Raw genomic sequence first — 21737 nt, forward strand, 5'->3', positions numbered from 1 at the left:
ACTTCTTTCCATTTCTCTTCCCGTGAGATACGGCAGTAAGTCTTGGGACCTGAGAGCTTGGATTGGATGTAGGAAACCCAACGTTTCCTTAGTTGTGTTAAAGGGCACCCTAGTCAGTCTTGTGGGGCTGTGCATATGCTCTTGTGCAAAATTGTGTTGTCCAAAATGATAAAGTTAGAATAGCCATGTTTGGGGGGGGGGAATTAAAAATACAAATTATTTAGGTGCATTAGATTATTTTTCTCTGCTCTTACTCAGCTTGTGCACTTGCAAGTGCCTATTTTGAGAAATACCTAGCAAAATACATATTTTAAATGAGCTTAAAAAGCGTCTCTGGCTCATTGGGTACAGAAGTGCTGCACCTTTTCCTTTGGGTTCTTGCACAGCTAGGCAGGAGACACCGAGGTCTGATTGGAACCGCTGAAGTGCATAGGAAACAGCAGTCCCGGCTCCATCAGCCATCTGCTGAGTCCAGCAATCAGTCACCAGCCAGGGGAGTCGGGGAAGGAGTTGCAAGCGTGTTAGTGGGGAGCGGCAGCAACGAGACTGGGAGGCAAATGGGAAGAGAAAATTTCCATTTTCTGCAGTCTGCCCGATGCAGAGAAGCGGATGGATTGGCTGCAGCGTGCCAGATTTGTCAAGGTGTATCTGGTATTGCTTTAGGAAAGTAAAAAAAACAATAAGAGCAAGGGTATACCCAACAAAAGGTATGTACGTTTGCTTTGGACTAATCTAGGCTATCTTTACAATAAGATAGCAGCTTCATCCACTGTGGGCTATTTCTCTTTATTTTCTATTTCTTTCCTTCTCTCATTTGCCAAAGTCAGCACTTCCAGATTGTTTTACAGATGAGCTGAAAGCCACAGAAATTCAGAGCCTCATCAGAATTTTCCTAGACTGTTGACTATTCAAGTCTACATTTTTAGTTTTGGAGGCCTTTCCATCATTTTATTTTTCACAGAATAAATAAACAAGGCGTTGGTTTAGCTAAGTGCTTCGGCTACAGTGAGATTAAGCACATACATGGAGCTAAGCGTTTGATCAAGTGCTTTTCTGAATGCACTTTCTAGAAAATTGATGTCCTTTTTACTGCTCTTGCTAAGCTAATCAGAAGATGCTGGGGTCTGATCAGAGCCTTTTGTGCATTTTCAAGATAGTGTCTCTGGAGGATCATTACACACATCCCTCTGCAGTGAGTACAAGGAGATTGTCACCAGGAAGGTGTTAGTCACTGTGTATTAACATGCAGGATTATTCTGCCTCTTTTTTCACTGTAGGCTTTTCATCTCCTTACTAAGCAGGCACAGTCATGTCTAGGCTAAAATTGCAAAGGCTTCTTATAACACTACATTTGTGCCTCCGGTTCAAGAAATAAGCTCCAGTGAAATGAGCTGTTAGCTGTTGTGTGACTTTCGCAGAGCGGTATGGAAAGGGCGCTGGCTTCAGCCCTTGCCACGAAGCATCCGAGGGGAGATAAGCCAGGACCAAGCCACGGAAGCTCAGCACTCGGCTCCTGAAGGCACAGTTGTCTGGGGGGGTTAACAACCTGGCAGCTGAATAGAGTTGTTGCTGTCTTGGTAAATGAGCACATGGTTAGCCAAAGAGAGGTCAAGTACAGCTTGCCCTCCTGTTCCTTCCAAAAGCATCTCCTGTGCAAAGCTGGTGGTTGAACGCACACACCCCGGTGATGCTCTCCCTCCTCCAACTGGGCCAGCTTTCTTCTGCCCAGAGCCAACCTGGCCCTTTGGCAAGCCATGTGCATGAGTGTCCTGGAAACTCTCCAGTTGGTGGCTGAGCATGGCAAGCAGTACCCAGTGACTCAAAAAAACATCACCCTTCAGATGTCACCATGAATGGAGAAGAGCAAAGCTGGGTCAGTGGTGCTCTGCTTGTTCACAGGTCCATGAGCAATCACAGTAGAAGGTTTTAGAACACACAACCTCTGGCAGATATCTACTATTCACCCCAGGCAAAGGGAACTTTACGGGCAAAATCATATTAGCGCATATGAAAAGTAAACCTAGTAATTGCCCTGCGATTATGCCTTATGATAACAGCTGCTGTTAGATGGACTGTCCTGCTAGAATACACCACCTTCCTGGTACGAGGCATGCTTCTAGAGTTCAGCTTTCCATCCTTCTTGAAATTCGCCAGACACCCAATCTAGTAATTTTTTGCACGCAGAACCATGTTTTTGTTGAAAATAGTTGGTTACTGATACAAGCCAATAACTGGGAGGTTTCTTATGGTTTCTGCATGAGGAAATGGCCTGGTTTTGTGGTCAGCAGTTGGCATGGTATATATTTGACTGCTTTAATGTTTTTTGCAGCTCCACCCAGATAGTTGCTGTAGTACAAAAGAAATAAATTTGGAAGAGCTGCCTGGGTGTAGCTGATCACATTAGCTTCAGCTGGCTTGTAGAGTTCCTGTACCCAGGACACTGAGAACACAGAGCTTTGTGAAATAAAACTAGCTGTTCCCTGTCAGATCAGTTAATGTCTGTGCAGATGGTTTCTCAACTGGAATTGCTAGTAACATCATTGGCAAAGGCTCTGAATGTTCGTTTTGGGGGATTTTTTTAGTTTGTGTCTCTGATTGTATTCATAAAGGAAGAATTGCAAAGAAAAGAGCCAAAGGAAAGTCAAGAGACATTGAACCAGGAAGGAGAAGATTATTGCAGGGAGGCATAATGTATTGGAAGTGAAAGACCATTCCCATCTATTGGGGATTTTCTCAAGAATGTGAATGTACACGTCTGTGAGAAGAATGGGAAAAGGAGGGCTGACACTTTGTGGGGTTCAGACAAAAGAATATAGATTCTTTTCCCTTCGCGTCGAGCGGTCCATGGAAATTAAATTGTCCTCTCAATGCAGGGGGGAGTTCCTGTCCAGAATGGATCACAGCTTGATGGTGACTGCAAAGAGGTTTTCTCTTCTACTACCTTGCTTCACTGGGCATTTACTTGAAGAGCATAATTAGGATATGCATCTGGAAAAACACACCGCCAGGCACAGATACAGTAACACACGAGAACCCAAGTGTATTTTAGTCTACTGCGGATGATAGAAAAGAAACTGAGACGAGCAGCATCAAAACTTACTTCCCATGAACTTTCTCTCCTTGCTTCTTCACGTACTTTGGCTTATGCACATACAAACCTCTTTCTGTGAGAGCTATTTAAATGCTATGAAATAAGTTTGATTTAAGAGGAAACTTGAGAAAGAGAACGAAGACCTGGCTGGTGAGGACAGGAAAGATTTCCGTGCTTTGGAGGGAGGGCACAAAGAGGCTAGGCAAATCCCCTGGCCCAGGGTCTGTAGCGTGGCTGTCGGTGCTGCAGCTGATTTCTCAAGGAGCTGGGAGGTGGTGAAGAAAGTTTGTTGTTGGCCAAGTTAGTCCTAGATCGGGGAGGGCGGTGAGATGCAGGAACTGAGAGTCTTTTAGGTTTCTGGAGACAAAGATGAGAAGATTGTTTGTGAAAGCAACTGGAATGGGGCATGGAAAAATCCAGGAAGGCTGTTTTACCCACGGGGTGAAACTCTCTCTTTGGTTTGGACCGTAGCCAGTGGCATGGAGTAACAGAAACTTTCAAATTCGTGCATCTGCTGCTTGGCCAGTCCTCGCTGGAGACTGTCAGAGCAAATGGAGCTGCCTGTTCTGGAACCATTTTAGCTAGAATCAGCTCCCAGAAGACGGTTGTTAATAACTCATGTCTCACCAGCCCTCTCCTCCTTCGCTCCACTCCCTAAAAACTGGGCTGAGAGACTCTGCAGGAATTTGGGCTCTCTCGGGTAGGCCAGCAAGAAGGCGACGGGCTCTTGCTGAGGTAATCTGCTAAAGCCATTGCCATTTTGCACGGCAGCCACAATTCAAAGCGCAGTCGTGTTTGAACACCAGACTGACTTTTCTGTCCATTTTAATGCTTTAAACAGGGCTGTGTGTTCAGCAGTTATTTGTATAAGCGTTCTCCAGGCATTTGAAAAAGACTTCTGTTTTCCAGAAAAGAGGAGGAAAGAGGCCGGAAGGGACTACGTGGGGCAGAGTAGGGGCAAGCGATAGGGGAGCAGCCAAAAAAAGAGGTTTTTGCCTGAGGTGATGCGTGGGTGACTGTGGGCAGGCACGGTGCTGCACGTAGACTTGCTAGGGCTCCCCCACACCTGGTATTAAATCAGAAAAAAGCCTTCCACCTTCTGTTCCTGGGAGTTATGCTCTTTAGAGCCGGGTTCGACAGTTGTTATTGCAATTTTGTGGTGCTCTTTTGATTTACAGCTGTTTTTACGACCATTGAGACAGCCACAAATCGAGGAAATCTCATAAAACAGAGAGTAAACGTCTCCTTCACAACCCAGGCAGAGTTTTGGCATCCGTGCTTATTCCATAGAGCAGGATGTGTAAACAATATTGTGTCCCCTGAGTGGCTGATATCAGTACAGTTAAGTGGTAACAGCTTGAAAAATGCATTTCTCGTATATTAGCGGTAAAACTCGAAATGGGCCCCCAGGCTAAAGTAAATTGGTGACATTTTGCAGCAGAAAAGGAAAAAAAAAATAAGGGCAAGGATTGGAACTGTGGAGCCCCAGCTTTGAAAGCAGTGGGACTGGAGCCAAAGTTGGATTTATCTGCATTATTGCAGTACAGAAATAAATGGATCCACCACACTTGTTGCAAAGCATATCTAATTGGAGAAGACAGATTATATGTCGGCTGCAAACGGTGGACTGCCCCCTTCACCGCCTTCTTACACAGAAGATGAGGTCAGTTAATGCCATATTTAATCAAAGTATAATGATGAGAGCTTCTTTCTTGACTTACTGTATTGCACCGGAGAAATGCTTGGTGCCCCTTTTCTGTAAAAAGTAGGTGAGTGCACTTCACTGCCCTTGAATGAGCAAGGGGTAGGAAGCCAAATGCTTTGCAGATGTGAACCAAAGTCTGTCTTCCATGGGTTTTTTCTTTCACAGCCTCCATTTAGATGCTGTCCTGGCTCCCTCTTTTTAGGTGTTCCTAACCCTGTCTGTTGGGTCTTTAATCCCCACTGCTTCCTGCGGTGCGCCTGCTGTTGTGGGTGAGGGTGTCCATGTGTGGGAACGGAGCTGTGGGGAAGAGCTAGTCCAACAGGGACATTTCTTCTCTAAAAGACAGAAACACAAGACGAGAGAGAGAGAAGGATTGATGGGCAGAGTTGATAATTAAGTTAAAAGAGTCGATCTGATAAAGACTGGAGAGACAGCTTCTAAAATTTCATCGTGTTTCGGGATTACTGCATTCCTATTGTTTACCTAATGAATATTTGATGTTTCCTTCATGTATAGAGTTGCTGTTATCTCATTGGGGTGACAGGAGATATCATCGCCTTGTAGCTTCCTCGTTTGATTACCCATGGGTCTGCTGAACATAACTCGTGGTGGTCCAGCCCAGCTCAAATTAATCTGGTGTCTGTGTGTGGAGGAGAGCTACAAGAAGGCCTTCTGCAGCTGTCTACTTCACAGAGCCTGGCAGGGAGTTTTCAACTAAAAAAGCTGTCATTCCTTTATGGGACTAATATTCAAAAATTCCTTGCCCGTTTCTAATTAACCTAATGGATAATGTTAAAATTTGGGCATCTGCAAGGCTTCATAGAGCCATAATCCAGGTGGTTCAGGAAGTAGTTTTCTCGTTGGATCAAGGGAAGAGGAGAAGGCGAGTGATCATTCATTTTTGTTTGATTTTGCCTTCCAGTGCTGTCTGAAAAGAGGTAGCCTGAAGTTGTTCAGTAAGGCCGTGGCACTCTTGTTCTGTGTTTTTGCAGTTTCCTTGGGCAAAATGGGAACAGACATTCCCCAAGATCTCGTGCAAGCCCTGCGCTGTTGGCAGTAGAGCTGCAATGAATGACGTTTCTATCCAGAGGTTATTTGTTGAATTGTTTACTGGTGTGCTAGTGGAAAGGACTGGGCAGGAGGTGGTTGCAGTATTTGCTCATGAGTGTCTTCATATTGGTAACGTAAAACATTTTACCTTCTGGAGTCGTGTTGCTGCATGAGAATCTTGGCTAACATATATTTTACATTTTAAAGGAAAAACCCAACAGTCTTGGTTGCAAGAATTAAACTTGAAAACTTAAAAATACAAAATGAATGTTGGCAAATGTAGGCAGATCCCCAATTTGGTTTCCTTTAAAGACATAGTAGTTTTTAAATTTCTTTAGTGGGAGTCCCCTTGGTCTTTATCATTATTTCACATTGTCCTGGCACGAGGATGAACCTGGAAGGCTGCAGCAGATACTAGCACTGAAGTAAAGGAAGAGCAGTGCCCGAACCATAGTCCACTAGAACAGGCAAATCTCCTAAATCACTGCATGATTACGATGGATGAAGTGCTCGGAGGCGGCAGGGCCAGTGCTGCTCCAGTGCGATTCACACGACTGTAATATTCATCATGTAATAAGAATCTCTCCTACATGTAATTCTGGTGGGATTGAAAATTTCCCAGTAAACCTCTTAGCAAAGCTGCTGAATTAAAAAGAGAAGATACTTAGGTGGTGAAGCCTGCCCGAACCATGCGATCTCCGCAGTTGCAGTGGGAGCTGCTCTGGAATGCTGATGCTCCGGCACCCAGCAGCATCCTCACGCTGGGTATTGGGTGCGGGTGGGTCAGCACCCGCTGGAGAGCACCCATCAGAGCTCTCCGTCTCTTGGGACTTGCTTGGGGTTTACCTTCATGTTCGGTAGGAATGTACCCCGCTTTGGGTGAAGCCAGGGATGTGTTTTTTGTCCAAACCTGTGTTGTTTTTTGCATAAAAGAGGAGCCCACTTCAGAAGCCCCATCCTCCTCCTGGACTGCACAGCTGTGAAAGGAGTGGACCTGGGAAAGAACGGTGCTTTTGTGCAGCACAGTTATGTGTTTAACATAATAAATGTTTATTGTCCTCTGGAGCAAAGGAGCAATAGGCTAAATTATAGCCTGGGGAGGGAAAGCTAGAATCATGAGGTATAGGCTGTTAATTATCTTTTTTTTTAGCTGTCATAATGTACTGGCGTTTGCCTGCAGCTCACCCCCTCCCACTGCTCCATTACCTCCACCACCACTATCTCTTAAATATCTGCCTCCCCTACCACTGTGCCCTCCTCCTCTCCGGCCTCCTGCTCTTTCATTTGTAAGGCATCTCCGGTCTCCGGAGAGATTTGTGACTTCTCTCCCAGCAGCCGCTTATGGTGATAAAGGCCCTCAGACTGCCTCTCTCTGATTAATCAGCCCTCGTGCAGCCTCGATAGGGTGTTAATTTGTAAACTCAGTGGACAGGCAGCCGTGATAAGCCTCCGCAGCTGCTGTGTGTCTGCCAGGGGGATGGGCAGATAAGGCTCCAGCCCTGGGATGCAGCCAAGAAATATTTTGGAGCAGTGAATTAGAAACAACAACAACAAAAGAGCCTTCTGCAGAGGCACTCCTTTGAGGTTGCTGCGGGTAATACAGCGAGTTTCAATAGCAGCGGACAAGAGCCGCCTTCCTGATAAGCTCCCTGAACCCCAGCCCTGGAAAGGGCCACGTCAGGATTGCATCCGTAACTGGGCGTTTCTGTCGGAGGGATGGCCGTGTGTCAGACATCATGGTCCTGGGCTAGGAGGACAATGAGGTCTTCTCTGTATCTCCTGTATTTATTGCAGTTAGCCTGATCCTTTTCAGAGAATTTGGTGGTGGTTTGTCAGAGGGCTGCCTGGCAGGTCATGTCACCTGCAAAAAAGGGGTGGACACAAAGGGCATCCAGAACAACATCGGCATCAGATGCTTTTTGAGCATCCCCAAATGTTTGCTGTGATGTGGTTCACTTAAAGTGCTATGCAGTGTCCGCTACATATCCAGTGTACGGATTAAGAACGGGAAGATAGCATTTCCCCTAAGCAGGAGACTGTCCTGCATGCTCTGAGACCATGGATTACTGTGGTGGTCTGAGAAATAGCAAAGCGTTGTGTTAAGCTTCGAAATACCTAGGCAGATTGGAGCAAGTTGCAGTCACGACAGGCATTTATTTATTCTGTTTACCTTTTCAAGATGGTTGTGTCAAATGTTTTTGGTACGCTCATGCAATTTTCCCTTTTTTATTGAATCGATTACGTTTTCTTCAGAAATTGAAAGGAGGAAATATTTCACTGAATTTGTATCAGCGCTTTGGTTCAGCTGAATTCTAATGATTCTGCCATTGTTGGCCTCCCTAATTGTTCTAATATTATCTGACAACATGCAACAGACTATGGAAGCGGTTCCTTCCCTGTCTGCCAATGCAGGTTGTTACTCGGTGCGTTTTTGAAGTGCAGCAATTCTCAGGCAGACAGTGACCTTTTTATGAAATCAAATGTCTTGCAAAACCCTCTCGGTCTCTGAACTGTGATTTATAGCCATTTGTGTTGGAGAAGGCTGCAGGTGGGATTTGGGTGACACATAATTGCTTAAAAGATAAAATAAAAGGAAGGTTGCCCTGCTGGTACAGTGATGGCAGGAGCTGCAGGAATGAATTGCTTGGCAGTGCAGAGCCCGGCCCTCCTCCTCCCGCCCTCCACCGCCGGGTGCCAAGCCCTGGCTGGCAGGCCATTACAATGATAAATGCAGGTAGCTGGCAAGGATCACAGCTGAGAGTTTGTTCTAGCGTGCCAAGCCCTGCTTGGCATTCCCAGTTGGTGCCAGCATTTGCACTCTTACTCAGTTTGACGGAAACCAGGACATGAGGTGTGAATTTATGTCCGCATCCTTCCAGGAGAGAGTCGGGATAATGAAATGCCAAGGCAGCCCTGGGAGCAGCAGAGTAATTTGGTAGGTACCAAACAACAGTCTGCCACCTGTCATTCGCAGCACAGTCCCTGCTCTCCCCCATCGCTCTTCCTACAGTGCAGCCTTTGAATTATAAGAAGTTTTAGGTAGTTCTGCAAAGAGCACTTGCCATTCCGTTTGATTTAGTGCAAATAAAAACCTGTATCCCAGCCAAATAGATAGTCTGGCTAGACAGTTTCGAGCTGTAATGACAATAATACAAACTACTATAGTATGTTACACAGTGTTCCCAACCTCTCATATTTGTAGGTTAGTTTTCCCTTACATCAGTAGCAAAAGCTAAATAAGCAATCAGGTCTGTGGTTGCCTAAGTCAGTGTCTGGGTAATGGAAAAATTTTAAATGTGGAAGTCTGGGCTGAAAGGCCTGCCTGGTTGGGAGGGGGATCGGCTCTCAGGAAAAGGTATGAGGTCTCTGTTGTTTGAGATGTTTAAAAGCAGATCACACAAAGCCCTTTTATAAGTGTATCATGGAGAATTGGTTTTCACTGACTGGGACGTCTGTCGGTTGCCCCTGACATGGACACGCTGCTGCCTCTGACCTACGGCGGGAGGTGCAGCCTGATGCCGTGACACCGGGAGAGGACTGTCCTCTGGATGCCATGCATAGACCAGGCTCCCAGAAGCTAACTCGATGGTGTTGTCCAGAAGTAAAAACAACCCAGTGTGGGAAAAAGAAGAACATCTACTTCACATTCTGCTCTTTCTTTTTCTCATGCTAACCAGAACTGGCACTTGCGTGGTGGGAATAAGCCAGGACATGGAGCAAACAAACATGTAGTAATGGAAAATAGCCAGGAGTGTAAGATCAAGGTAGGGTTTGGTAGCAGCCTGGGAGCTGAGGTTTGAGGGAGGAGGATACTGAGATATGGACCAAGTGCACCTTTTGCAGCTGTATGACCAGCCTTGGTGAGGCCCAGGAACTCCCCAGCTTACTCCCTTCTCCTCCTTTACTAATTTTTTTTTTGCAGCACATCTATCTATCTATTTATTTATTTATTTATTTATTTGAGCTGAGCTGTGAAGGAGAGGGAGTTTGATCTTTTTCCTTTGGGAGACAGCTACTGCTCAGAGGAAGATGAATCATAAAGCATGGCTAATGGAGGAGATAGGAAGTGGGAAACTCTGGGCTATAGCCATTCTCCAGGGGCTGGAGGGATGGTTTGAGAAGAGTAGGAAGAGGAGGTAGCAAGCCTGTGCCCGAGGCTGTGGTAGCAGACACGCTGTAGGTCAGGCGTCCCGCTGCTTTCAGAGCAGTAGGTCGCCCTTCGGCACGGCAAGAGCCGCATCTGTGCAATGAGCCAACAGATCGCAGCAGCATATGCTTAAGAATTACAGTTGCTGCTTAATCTAAACTAGTTTGTTCTGTCCCAAAATGGTTGTAAAATGATGAGGAACATGCTCTGGATTCAAAATAGTGTTATTTTAAGCTTATCACTGTGGTGCCAAAAGAGAGTCCAAAACAAAACCATAACGTTGAACTTGTGGGGGAGCAATGGGCTTGGCTCCTCATTGCCCTGCGCTAACTGAATCAAACTGTACAAGATTTCCTTCCGTGCCTTCCAGTCATCATCCACTTTGCCTTGCTTTCCGTCTGCCGTCACGTAAATTCAGTGTAATTCAATGGTGAATTGGGACCAGTGATCTCTGCTTCTAAGCTCTCTGTGGCCTAATTTAGTTCTCTGTTCCCAGACTTGTGCTAGCTTCTCAAAGGGGCTGTTGCAAAAAATAGTCACGGTTATATAAACTGCTGAGAGAAATAAGTGTTCTTGGAAGAAAAAGTGACGAAGAGAGGAGCGTGTTGGGAAAGGTCCTTCCCAGGACCAGTACTGAATATGCATGTGCTAAATGAATGCGAGGTGGGAACCTGAACAAGTATGGTGCTGTATGAAAGTACAGTCCTAGAAGTTTTTTGTTTCTAGTGGACCTTCTGTAGAGTGAACTTTGATGCAAGATGTGGAAGACACATCAGTACCTCCCAGAGATGACCTTGAATCAAAATTGAATTAGAAGTATCTGGGGCATTTAAGGCATTGCCATTTCAATAAGTAGTTGCCTGTTGAGGATGTTTGTGCTGCGTGTTTCACTGTGGCGTGTTATGGCGTAGCTAAAGGCACAACTGAAGTTTTAAGATTGTTGCTAGAAAGCTGATCTGTCTGGCATTCATTCTTGCTTAGGGAATATTATTTGTTACTAGTCCTTATTTGCGCTGGACATCAACAGCCATAATTTCATAAGTCATCCTGACCATAAGCTGGAACCACATTTTTCAGAACAACCTGGTCACCGTTCAAGTATCTAAAAGGATTTTTGGAAGTGCTCCACAGCCGGTAGCTCCGGTCGGGTTGGTGCCCCAAGGGCAGCTGCTGAGTGCTGAGCCCTCTGAAAGCCCAGGCTGTAAATTCTGCACGAGGGTCTCGGAAGGGAAGGGGACAGGAATGGCTTCGCTGTCGGGAGATAATCACTAAATGCAGTGTGGATTTGTGGAAGTCCAGTGTGTATCCTGTTCCCTCTTGCTTAATCCCTTGCGCAGCTGGGTTGCGCTGCCCCGGCCACCCGTGTACCACAGTGCTGGGTTTGCCTAGAAGGTGTCACAAAAAGGTAGTTCGTGTACTTCTTACTCCAGCTTTTTTTCCTGGGATGGCGCGTGAAAGGACAGACTTGCAGGTCTAACTTTTTTTTTGCTGTCTTAATCGAGCTGTGATTTCCCTCACAAATATAATCCTGGGTTTGAGAAGACCATAGGTTCCCTTGAAACATCCCTCACAATGCAGTCAGTGTTACCCGTGGGTTGCTTCTGTGTGCTGGAATGTGTTGAATACTTTCTTGGTCTTAGGGGTGAATTTCAGTTTGGGTTTTGTGTGCATGTGTGTGATTTCTAGGCTCCTCTCGCACCTTTCCATATGTATCGATTTCCATTTCCTATAGAAGAATCACGACCCAAACAATACCTTCCTGTTTTAGTTACTGCTCTCGTATTACTGAATGAAGGGGGCTGGTATGAATGACGTACAGAATCAACTGGGAACTAGTAAGGCAGTACTGACATGTGCTGAAATTCCCTGCTAGACGAGTGATCAAGTGGCATCGGAGTGGTAGGTATAAAGCAGGGGAAACAGATCAAAGGGCAGAACGAAAACCGACCCAGACTTCTCAGGTAGTGTCCGTGCTTTATGCTGAAAGTTTTTCTAAGCGTATCCAGCACTTCTAGTTTGAAAATCTCCTGGAGAAGGGTTTTCTTGAGAGCTTTTTACTGCTTGCTAAGTTCAGTAACAGTGTGAAAAGAGTCTCTCTTGAGATAGGCAGCTGTCCAGAGATAAAATGTAAACTGTATTTTATTGCCTCCTTTTCCTTCTGCCTACTAGACTGGACTCAAATTTGGAGGGAATGCTTGGGTTTTGCCTGTACAGAACATGCGTGCCAGGTCCTGACATCATGGGGTCTTGCTCCTTGTGAACCAGAACTGCAGCCTTATGAGCAACTTCCCAATGTCTTGTTGTCAGGCGCCTGAAGTATCAGGCTCGGATCTGGTGTTGGGTGCTCCAGGAGACTGCTTGGAGATCCACAGAGCTTCTGGTGTTGATGATAAGGAACGATTTTATTCCCTGTTAGCCATTTTATAGGCTGCACAGAAAGAAAAAAAAAAAAGTAATTAGTGTGAGATCTGACATAGTTTATAAAGTTGTCTCTGTCTGATGTTGTTCTGCTATATATAATCATTAAATTATTCATCTGTAAGAGCTTTTGCACCTTTCAGCTGCCCTGGGTTGGTGGGAACCAGGATGAACGAGACAAGGCTTTTGTTATGCCTCGCTGTTCACCTTCAGAGGAGAGGGTGTGCTACATCTTCTGTGGTTACCACCTTACATTTTGAGGAGAAAGCTGCCTTTGCAAAGCTTTTAGTGCAGAAAATGGAATTAGTGTTTATATGCACTAGGTTCAAGGGGAGGAAGCATGAGGGACTGGAGCATCACTCCTCTGCTTGCTCTTTGCAAAGCAGAAGAGGGTAGAAATGTTGTTTTTCTCTGCAGCGTGTTCAGCGTGGTTTCAAACGGTCACAGAACTGGGTGGAGACATTTTACCCTTTAGATCTGCTGTAGAAAATAAAGAAAATCAAAATGGGGCAGAGAATTGCTAGCTTTGTTGAATAGACCACAAAGGGGGACCTGCAAGGCTTGGTGCAGATCTCAGCGCGAGACTACCTCGAAACCGAGCTGCTCTCTGAAATCACTTGTGTGTGTTTCACTTTTGGGGCGTATGTTAGATATGCTCCAAATGCAAAGGTTGTTATTGAGGATGAGGGTGGGACTTGGCAAGCAGCAGCTTTTATGAAAAACGTGGCTGGCATGGGCAGTGCTGTGGTGCTCCAGGGTGGTGAGATGAGCAGCACGTGTATGAGGAAGGCTGGGGGTGTCCCTTGTCCCTTAGCTTCAGGCAGCGGGTGTCTCTCTGTCTTGTTCAGCAACAAAAAGGGATTTGGGGGGGCAGTGAAGGCCCAGAGGGGTCCACGGCGCTGCTCCAGCTGCTCTCGTCCCCGAGGTGGTGCTTCAGGTGGAGACGGGCAGGAGGCAGTGAAAGGGGGGGAAAGAAATCTCTAGTTTCATTTTCTAATTGAAAAAAAGTGTGATTTCCTGGGATGGCTTGAACCCATCCACATAAAGGACTCCCAACGCCTGGTTTTGCTCACAAGGAAAGAATTCCACTTTTTCTTTTTTTTTTTTTTTTTTTTAATCCCTTCTTAAACATATGCAAATGATTTGCTTGAAACAGCAGAAAATTTGGGAGGGGACTTGTCTTAGCAGATGCATTGGTTTGCTGGATTTTTTCACTCATTAGTGGGCTCCCTCAGACACACAGGTTTTATTGTATGATTCCTTTAAAGGGTGACTGATGGAATTGAATGATGTATTCAGGCTCTTCCTCCCCCAGCTTCCCTCCTGCCTTCACGGCAGCTCGCAGCATATCCTATAGCACAGGCATTCACTGTTTCAGAATGGTGCTCATGCCAAAAACTGCTCAGATCTGGAGCTAGAAATCACCAGGAGTGAGAGCAAAAGTTACTGTAAACTCTAGGTGTGAAGGTTTGTGTCTGTAAACCGTGGCTGTGGTGATGAAAACGCTGCTCTGCAAATGTTGACTCCGATTGTTGAAGGTGGTGCCGCACACTGCTATCAGAAGACTGAGCAGTAATCCCTGGGGCTTTCTCTTAAAAGTGTGTTTTCTTGCTTGACTTCCTTAAACATTGTTTTTCTATAGATTGGAGCGTAGCACTGAGGTCTTTAGCTCGTGATTAAACAGTGCCAGTCTGTATTAAATCCTCGGTGCTGAATGACGCAGAAGGGAGCGAGCTGGTGGTTGCCCTAAGGCAGTGTCGGCGGGACCCACCTTGGCAGACCAGGCGAAGCACGGAGCGTCTCCCAGCCGGGACACCCCGGGAAGGGCAGCTCTCCCAGAGGGCTCCTCTCCTGGGCTGCACACCCCGGCCTCGGGAACCAGCGCTCGGGATTTGTGGCTCAGCTGCCCATTTCCTGCTGGGGCTTTAGCGCGAGCCCCGCCGAAGTTTCCTTGCCTATAAAATGGGGGAATCTTATTTATCCACCTGCCACGTGTCCGAGTGCTCTGAGGCTAGGCCCTGGCTTTGTGTAAGCTGTTGGCATGGGCGAGTTCCCCGAGCCTGCAGATGTGTTCTGCATCCGTGGGGACTTTGTGTTGATTATAACTGAAAAACCTCTTAACAATGGCTTGTAAATTCAGAGTTGGCTGTCAAACGTTTTATGCACCACTGTTGTTGCTGCTGTGTGACGCTGTTACACTTTCTTTGCAAACCAGCCGAGGCAAAACCTTGTTTAATCCTGGTTCTTCCTCTCTTTAATCCATGCAGTGAGGGGATCGTGCAGGTAACTGATTTTCCCTAAGATTTTAGGATCCTTTTGCTGAGCTGTGTAACGATCATACATGCCACAGCTACACGTGCAGCTTTGTCGTGGACATGATTCAGAATTTCTTTCTTATGTGTCTCAGCCTCAACCTATTTTTCATGTTGTTTTTCCCTCTCTTTTTTATGCATTTGCATTAAGTAAGACATTCAGTGCTTGCAGTGCCACTTTCCTTAGAGATAACATTAATAGATCACTCTTTCTTGCTTCTTACTATATCTCATGCAGATCTTCTTGCATTTTACAATTTGTTTTTTTCCTTCAGAGTCGTCATTTAAAATACATAACAATGTAATACAATTCATAGTGCTCTTTATCATGCAAATCTCCCAAGGCACCTTAGAATAAAATCAATAAAATCAAAAAGAAAATCAACGTAGTTTAGCCATGTGTTGAATTAATTCATTGTTTTTAAAGCAGAACCAGGGGAGAAAGGCTTTTTTCACTTCCAGTGTCTTTTGCTCGTCAGCTTTGTACTTCACCCCATTTTATTCGCGCAGCAGCCAGTGCCAAAGCGTTGATGATATTTTCAGCTATCTTGTAGATGGAAGTAACGTTGATCGTGCTCCCTGCTCCCAGACCAGCTTTGATTCTGTAGGGGCTACTTGCTATTTTATCAGATAGCGAGGAGGAAAAGCTTATGCTGAAATAGGTTGGCTGTTTGATATCAGTGGGGGAGGGAAGGAAGCCATCAAATTAACTCATAAAAGCTTTATTTACGATGAATGGACTTTTTTTTTCCCTGTCTGTCATTATCGTCTTGTCTGTAACCCAGTGACCCTGATTATCATGAAGCTGTTTACAAGGTTTAGGTTAATTGGATTTCTTTAACTATTTCCCAGAGCTGTGAGGAGCACAAATACACTGCCGTGGAGTTCAAACAGCATAGTGCAACCCAGTTTGCAAGGAGACAAGAGGAAGTCGTTTTATTTCATACTCAACTAAGTGCATAGCAGCATGTACCTGTCATTTGGCATAATATTTATTGTATAACACCCCCTTTCATACAGATGTGTGCAGTTGCAACTTGTGTTTCCAACACACAAACTACATTTTGCATGTTCAGCAAGAAATGAGCTTATTTTCAACGAGAGAGGCTTTGAAACGTTTTGGTTGGTGTTTTTGTTTTGTTTTGTTTTGTTTTCTTCAGCTTGATAGCTGTTTCACTGGTTTTGTTTTTATATGAAGAATCATGGATAAAATAGCTGTGCATTGCATGGCTGCCTAAATAAACGAGACAGGAGGATGTAGTTGGGTGAGATCAGGACAGTCCTTGTATACGCTTTGCTTTCATCTTCTTAGGATGCATGCTTATTCTTTAATGGCACAACATTGCACCCTCCAGGTGCAATGTGTAATTGCAGGTCTACAGATAACCGACTTGTTTTATGAGCTGTGTTTTTGTGAGCAAGCCTTCCTAAATTCTCCTTCAGTATTACTCACCCTCTTTTTCTCTTTCTTTTTCAGGCTTCTGTAGGCTCTGAGAAGCTGTTCTCCCCTGCAGCAAATAAAGGTAAGTGATCTGGAGAAACGCTTTCCTTAGCAAGAGATTTGAGTTGTGAATGTGTATTGTGCAAATAACAGGGCATCGGCTTTGCCAGCGCCTTTTTAATTTTTGTCATAAAGATCAGCTTTACAGGCTTGTGATGATTAAGTTAAAATTTAGAGCTGCATTGTCTCAGTGTGGGGTGGGACTTCTTCCCTACCAGTCAGATTTGGAACAAATGTCTTAGGGAGAGGGATTACTGACAAAGGAGAAATCAGCCTTTACTGTAGGGGATATGCTTTTCCCTCTAATGCAATCAAATCCTCATTTCTTTTAAACAAAGCAGTATTTCAGTGTTATCTGTATTATCCTTACAAGGGCTTGCACATCCCTTTTCTGCCGGTGTGCTCAGAGCATTTGTGTCTGTGCGTCTCGGTTCTCCAAACGGTGGTGGAAGGCGCTCAGCGTGTTGCAGGCTTTCGGCTCGCAGCTCCCACTATTGCTATTAATTGAGGGTTACCTGCGATACGCGCTGGGTGTTGCTAAGAGACTGCGCCGGTTCACATTCCCCTTGGGAGGTACAGTGACATATCTCGAAGTACCGCCATAAAATAGGGCTACTCGAGTTTCATGTGTTCCCAGGGATATTCTAACTGGGATGGATACTGGGCAAAACCCCTGAAGAAATAGCCTTGGAGGGCAAAGTGTGGTACGTGATGGAAGACTTTATGCTAGGCATGGTTCCGCTTTATTCAGGAGGTTGGTGGTGTGGCTCTGAATGAATTGTCAGGACATGTGGCTGTTCCGCAGCATTCCCAGAAAGGAGCTACAGAATAAAATCAGTTCAGAGCAATAATGAATACTAGGGACGTGCAAATACCCCAAAGAGGGAAGATGAGGCCCATTTATTAAAAGTGATGAAATAACCTTCTTGAATTATTTCAAGAGGGCCAAGAAAGGAATAATTTGCAGTCGTGTAGGAGTAGGTGCTGGCCATAGAAAGGCACTTTGGTGGTTGTGTGCTCCATCACCTGGAGCCAGGCCCGGTTTATAGCTGGGCTCTTTAGCAGCGGTAAGTATTAGGAATTTTCCTTCTTTCCAAGCTTTGCAGATTTTCAATTCCAAATGCAGAAACTGATGACAAGCCCATTATGTTATTACATTTGCAGATATTTTTACAAAAGTATGCAGCTTTATCTGGGGGAAGGAGGGAAGTTTAAACAAATGGTGAAGAGCATTCTCTCAGCCTTGGCTCGCTGATAAGGCAAAGCAGATTGCCCATACGGCACTGCTTCAGCAAAACAAAAATCTTGCCATCCTGCATGAATGGATGGCACAGAGATCTGCTGGAGAGGCTTCTGTTGAAGCGTTAGCAGCTTTGTTGGCTCAACCTTGTGCCGAAGCCTGAGATCCCCCACCCCTTCCTATCACGGAGCAGCTCAGCAACATGAGTTTTCAAAATACCTCCCTATCAGGAAGTTAAATGTGTGACCAGCTGTGAATTCGCTGTCTTGAAGTCTCTGTTCAAGGCTGTTTATATCCCTGTAACTGTTCCTGTTTGGTTTACTGTGGGTGCAGACGTTGCCAGCTTTGGGAAGGTTTGGGTTTCAGATCCTGATTTTTGTCTTGGACTTCTCTTTTATCCTGGCCCTGTACCTGGTGGAGCTTTGCTGAATGGCATGGGCCGCGGTGGCGGGCGAGCTCTGCCGGGGGCTGCCTCGGCATTTGGGACTTGCGGTGAGAGGTGAAAGAAATTTGCCTTGGCAAGATTTTGTGCACAAACCCAAACAGCACCAAATTCTATCCCTCGCCCTGTTACCGCTCCTGCGGCACAAGAGCCAGATTTGTCTCTGGCACATGCAAATGAACGCCGCTCCGACAGGACCGGGCTCCGTGATGCCATATGGCCGGGAGAAAGTGACTTTCAAAGCGTTGTGCTGAAATTCCTTTTGTGAGATAAGGGCGTTGATTTAAGGCCCATGTTCTCCAGGGCTGGAGCCACGGTGGCTGTGCGGGGAGGGGATTAGCTCAACACGGTTTCCTGATGGGCACACGCACGGCGTGGCACATGCTTGGCCTCTCCCATGGGCATTTGCACTGTGCCCTTCCTTTGTAAACACTTGCGGCCTTTTTGGAGAGATATTAACTAGCAAACCTGCAGCATCCACGCTACAGCCTTTATTGAAGGTAACCAGGCTTTTAAAACACAATAAAGGGGATTCGTTGCCTGGTGCAACTCCCCCCGTTCCCACAAACTTTCCCTGGGGATGTGTTTGGCCCAGGATATTTGTTTTATGCCATCCTGGTTGATCAGCAGCTTAGCAATGCAATTAAGTATTAAGATAGACGGGTTTCGCTTATTTGAGGCTGGAACAGCTGTAAAACGTAACCTTTGACCGTATTTCACAGCTCCACAAAAGGCCTGAGGAGCAGCGTCTTTTGTCTGGGGCACTCGGGGTGAGGTTTGTCTTCACCCCCTCCCTGCCGGGGCCGCGGCGGTGCTGGTGCTCCTCCTTTTGACACCAGTTCATCTGCAACAACAGATGCATGGCGGAGATGTCCACTTTGGGGACCGGTCGCTATTATGCGGCGGAGAGAGGTGTCCTGACCCGGGTGACCTCGGTAGTCACAGCTGTGAAATAGGCTGAATGGGGCACTTTGAGCTTCTAGGAGAAGAGGAGATTAAATCCTCTGTGTAAGGAAATAATAATTAAAAATAAAAGCAGAGAGTCCCTGATCTGCTGTGCTGACAAGTCTTTGTTTTCTGACGCAGAAAAGCGTTTGTTTAGCCAACTTGTCGCTGCAGCACACAGTTACAAGGGCATTTGCTGCCGAGGGCCGGGTGTTACATCCTCCTGGTGAATAAATCGATAAACAAATAATAAAGGTCTGTTTGCCCTCTCATGCAGCTCCTTTCTCACAGGAATCCCCTAGCCAATCCTTTGCTTTCTCTGAAGGGCAAGTGCCGTGCGGGGCAGGGGAGGTGCAGGCGAAAGCCGGATCCATCCCTCCGGTCCCTCCGTCCCCAGGCAGGGGCATGTGGCAGAGGGAGACACTGTGGCTGGTGCCACAGTGGAGGGCAGGTGCCCCATTGGTCTGGGGAGGTGAGAGGGACGTTCACCCCTGAGTCTCTGGAAGGACCTCTGTCTGCCTGCTGTGGTGGTATTTTTAAGTCAGGGGGCAGGGGGTGGGATGGTTTGTATTTTAAGGACCTGAGTGTTGCATTCCTGCAGTTGGCTCCCTCTTGCAGCTGCTTCCCTGGTGGGTCTGGCTGGAGGCGATTGAGCCTTCTCCCACCTCTCCTCGCCCCAGACCTGCTGTGTGCCGGGGAGAGCAGGAGAGGTGGTGCCTCTTCTACCACAATGACCTTGCAGCTGCAGCCCAGGAGACGTGCTTCAGTCCCCAGTGTTTGAACCCAGGGCCACTGGTGGGGTTAGAGTGAAATGGGTATCTTAAAGCAGGTGTTTCCCAAACGGCTTTAGCAATGGTCAAGGGTCCTGATGAGGAAGATCACCATCACGGAGTAAGTGGAGGCTGGGCAGCAGCTCAGGTGTCTCTGTTCGTAGCCCCGGGCGGAACGTGGGTGTGGAGGGGAAGATGAAAGAGGTGTCCAGGAGCTCCCAGGGCATCTGCCCAGACACCCATGGAGGAGCCAGACCTGCTCAGCCACGTCTGACCTGTGGCCCCAGGGGACACTGGGCAGCAGCGGGGGGACAAGGGATTTAAAGTTTGAAGCCAAGTACGTTGCACCTGTCTTTGGGTCAAAATCAAGCTGGACAGGGAGGGAGCAGTGTAATCCATCTGTCTGGCAACATGGAGCAACTGGCCAGGACCCAGCTCTGCCCCAGGCTGGTTGGGGGCTCATTGAACTCCGTGCCTCGATTTCCCCCTCCTGCAAAACGAAGACTAATGCTTGTCAGCCAAGTGCACTGAGAGACTTAATTAATGAATGTTTATCAAGCGATTTATCAAGAGATCCTTTTAATGAGAGATTCCATGAACAGTGCAAGGCTTCATTTTCATGGCAATAATAAATGACAGTGAAAATAAGTCTTATCCTTCCCCCGCATATGCACCCCCCAGGAAAAAAAGATTGCTTACCCTCTGCTCTCACTTCTCCCTGGGTTTCTAGGCGGAGGGCTTTGAAGTGCTATCTTTCATCATGAACTGTACACATCCTCAAAGCTCTAAAGCTCACAGCCTGTGTCTTATCCCTCTGACAGGAGGGAGGCAAGCTTTCTCGGCGTGCAGGTCGTAGTTGTCAGCCATGGGATGTGCCGCAGCCACCCGCCCCAGCGGGCTAATGCAGCTTATGGTTCTTTGAAGTTCCCTCCCTTTATTTTCTGTCCTCTTGACCACAAAACTGTGCCTTGGGCCAGCAAGAGAGATTTCTTGTTCAGAGACGACACTGAGCTCTGACAAGCACATCTGAACCAGAGAAGAACCCTTGTTCCTCTGAGATCACTGCTCCATAATGTTGTTGCCTTAAGGGGACTGTCTCTCCTTTTTCTCTCTGCTTCTTCTCTTCCTTTTTTTTTTTTTTTTAATTCAGCACTAAACTGTCACACTAAATCATTTTAAAAGCTGGAACTACAGAACCTCCAGTGTAGGACACGCTGTTAAAGACTGATGGTTATTACTGTGCGATGGGGTGAGAGAGGCAAGGAGGGGCAGGGGCAGGATGGGAGGGCAGCAGGGCAGCTCTCCAGGAGGAACCTGCGAGTGCCCGGGGAAGCAGAAAACAACCTGAACGCAGCTGAGCTCAAAATAACATGCTTGGCGCAGGTTTGCAGCAGCACAGCTTGATGGTTGCTCAGCACCGACAGCGGAATCGAGAGCCCAGTGTCTCCTGCGCTCGCTGTGCTGCCTGCCTGCTTTGCCCTGCCTCTGGTCCTGGCCCCTGGCCCTCTCCTGTTGGCAGGGACAGAGACACCCTGTCTGGGCTGGGACAGCATCTCCTGGAACCACGTCCACCTCTCCTTCAGGGCCTCTACCTTACCGTGCTTGGGGGGTCCATCACGAGAAGGTCTGCATGGACACAGGGCACACAACTCTTACAGCCCCCGCTCAGGCAATTAGCCATGTTTTACATGAATGGAGGTCAGGAGCGATATAAATTTTTCCAGTTTCCTGCGTGGGGTCCACAGCGGGGTCTGAGATGCAGGAGAAGCAGAGATGCCTCCTGTCTCTTGATCTCAATTTTATCCCAAGGTTCTGGTTACATTTTGATGAGGTCTTGCGTGTGATTAGACCTGCACAGTCAGTGAACTTGAGGGGGATGAATCTTTGGACGAGAGTCTGCCGTAAATACAGGCCTGCAAAAACTTCCACAGCAGCATCTGTAATAATAAATAAGTAATGCACTTACTTAGATAGCAACCACATTGCTGTGATTTATACAGTGCTCAGGATGCTCTGCAGCTGCTCTACTCCCGGTGTTGCATCTCTTGTGATTTTATCACAATCTTACAATATTCTGTGTTTTTCACGAAACCCAGGCCCTCAGAGAACTGTACAA

The 21737-nt window shown here is 46.7% G+C and overlaps 1 protein-coding gene across 27 annotated transcripts in view; it reads left to right on the plus strand.

Moving 5' to 3' along the window:
* FBRSL1 (fibrosin like 1) overlaps window positions 1–21737 on the plus strand; it is a 543855-nt gene that overhangs the window by 468851 nt on the left and 53267 nt on the right. For all 27 annotated transcript variants that reach the window (XM_054218996.1, XM_054219003.1, XM_054219000.1 and 24 more), the window contains one exon: window positions 16201–16246. In XM_054218996.1, coding sequence (XP_054074971.1) covers window positions 16201–16246 — 46 coding nt within the window. The remainder of the gene's footprint in view (window positions 1–16200; window positions 16247–21737) is intronic.

Source organism: Rissa tridactyla, chromosome 13 (assembly GCF_028500815.1).
Source record: "Rissa tridactyla isolate bRisTri1 chromosome 13, bRisTri1.patW.cur.20221130, whole genome shotgun sequence".
In the NCBI taxonomy this organism is placed as follows: domain Eukaryota; kingdom Metazoa; phylum Chordata; class Aves; order Charadriiformes; family Laridae; genus Rissa; species Rissa tridactyla.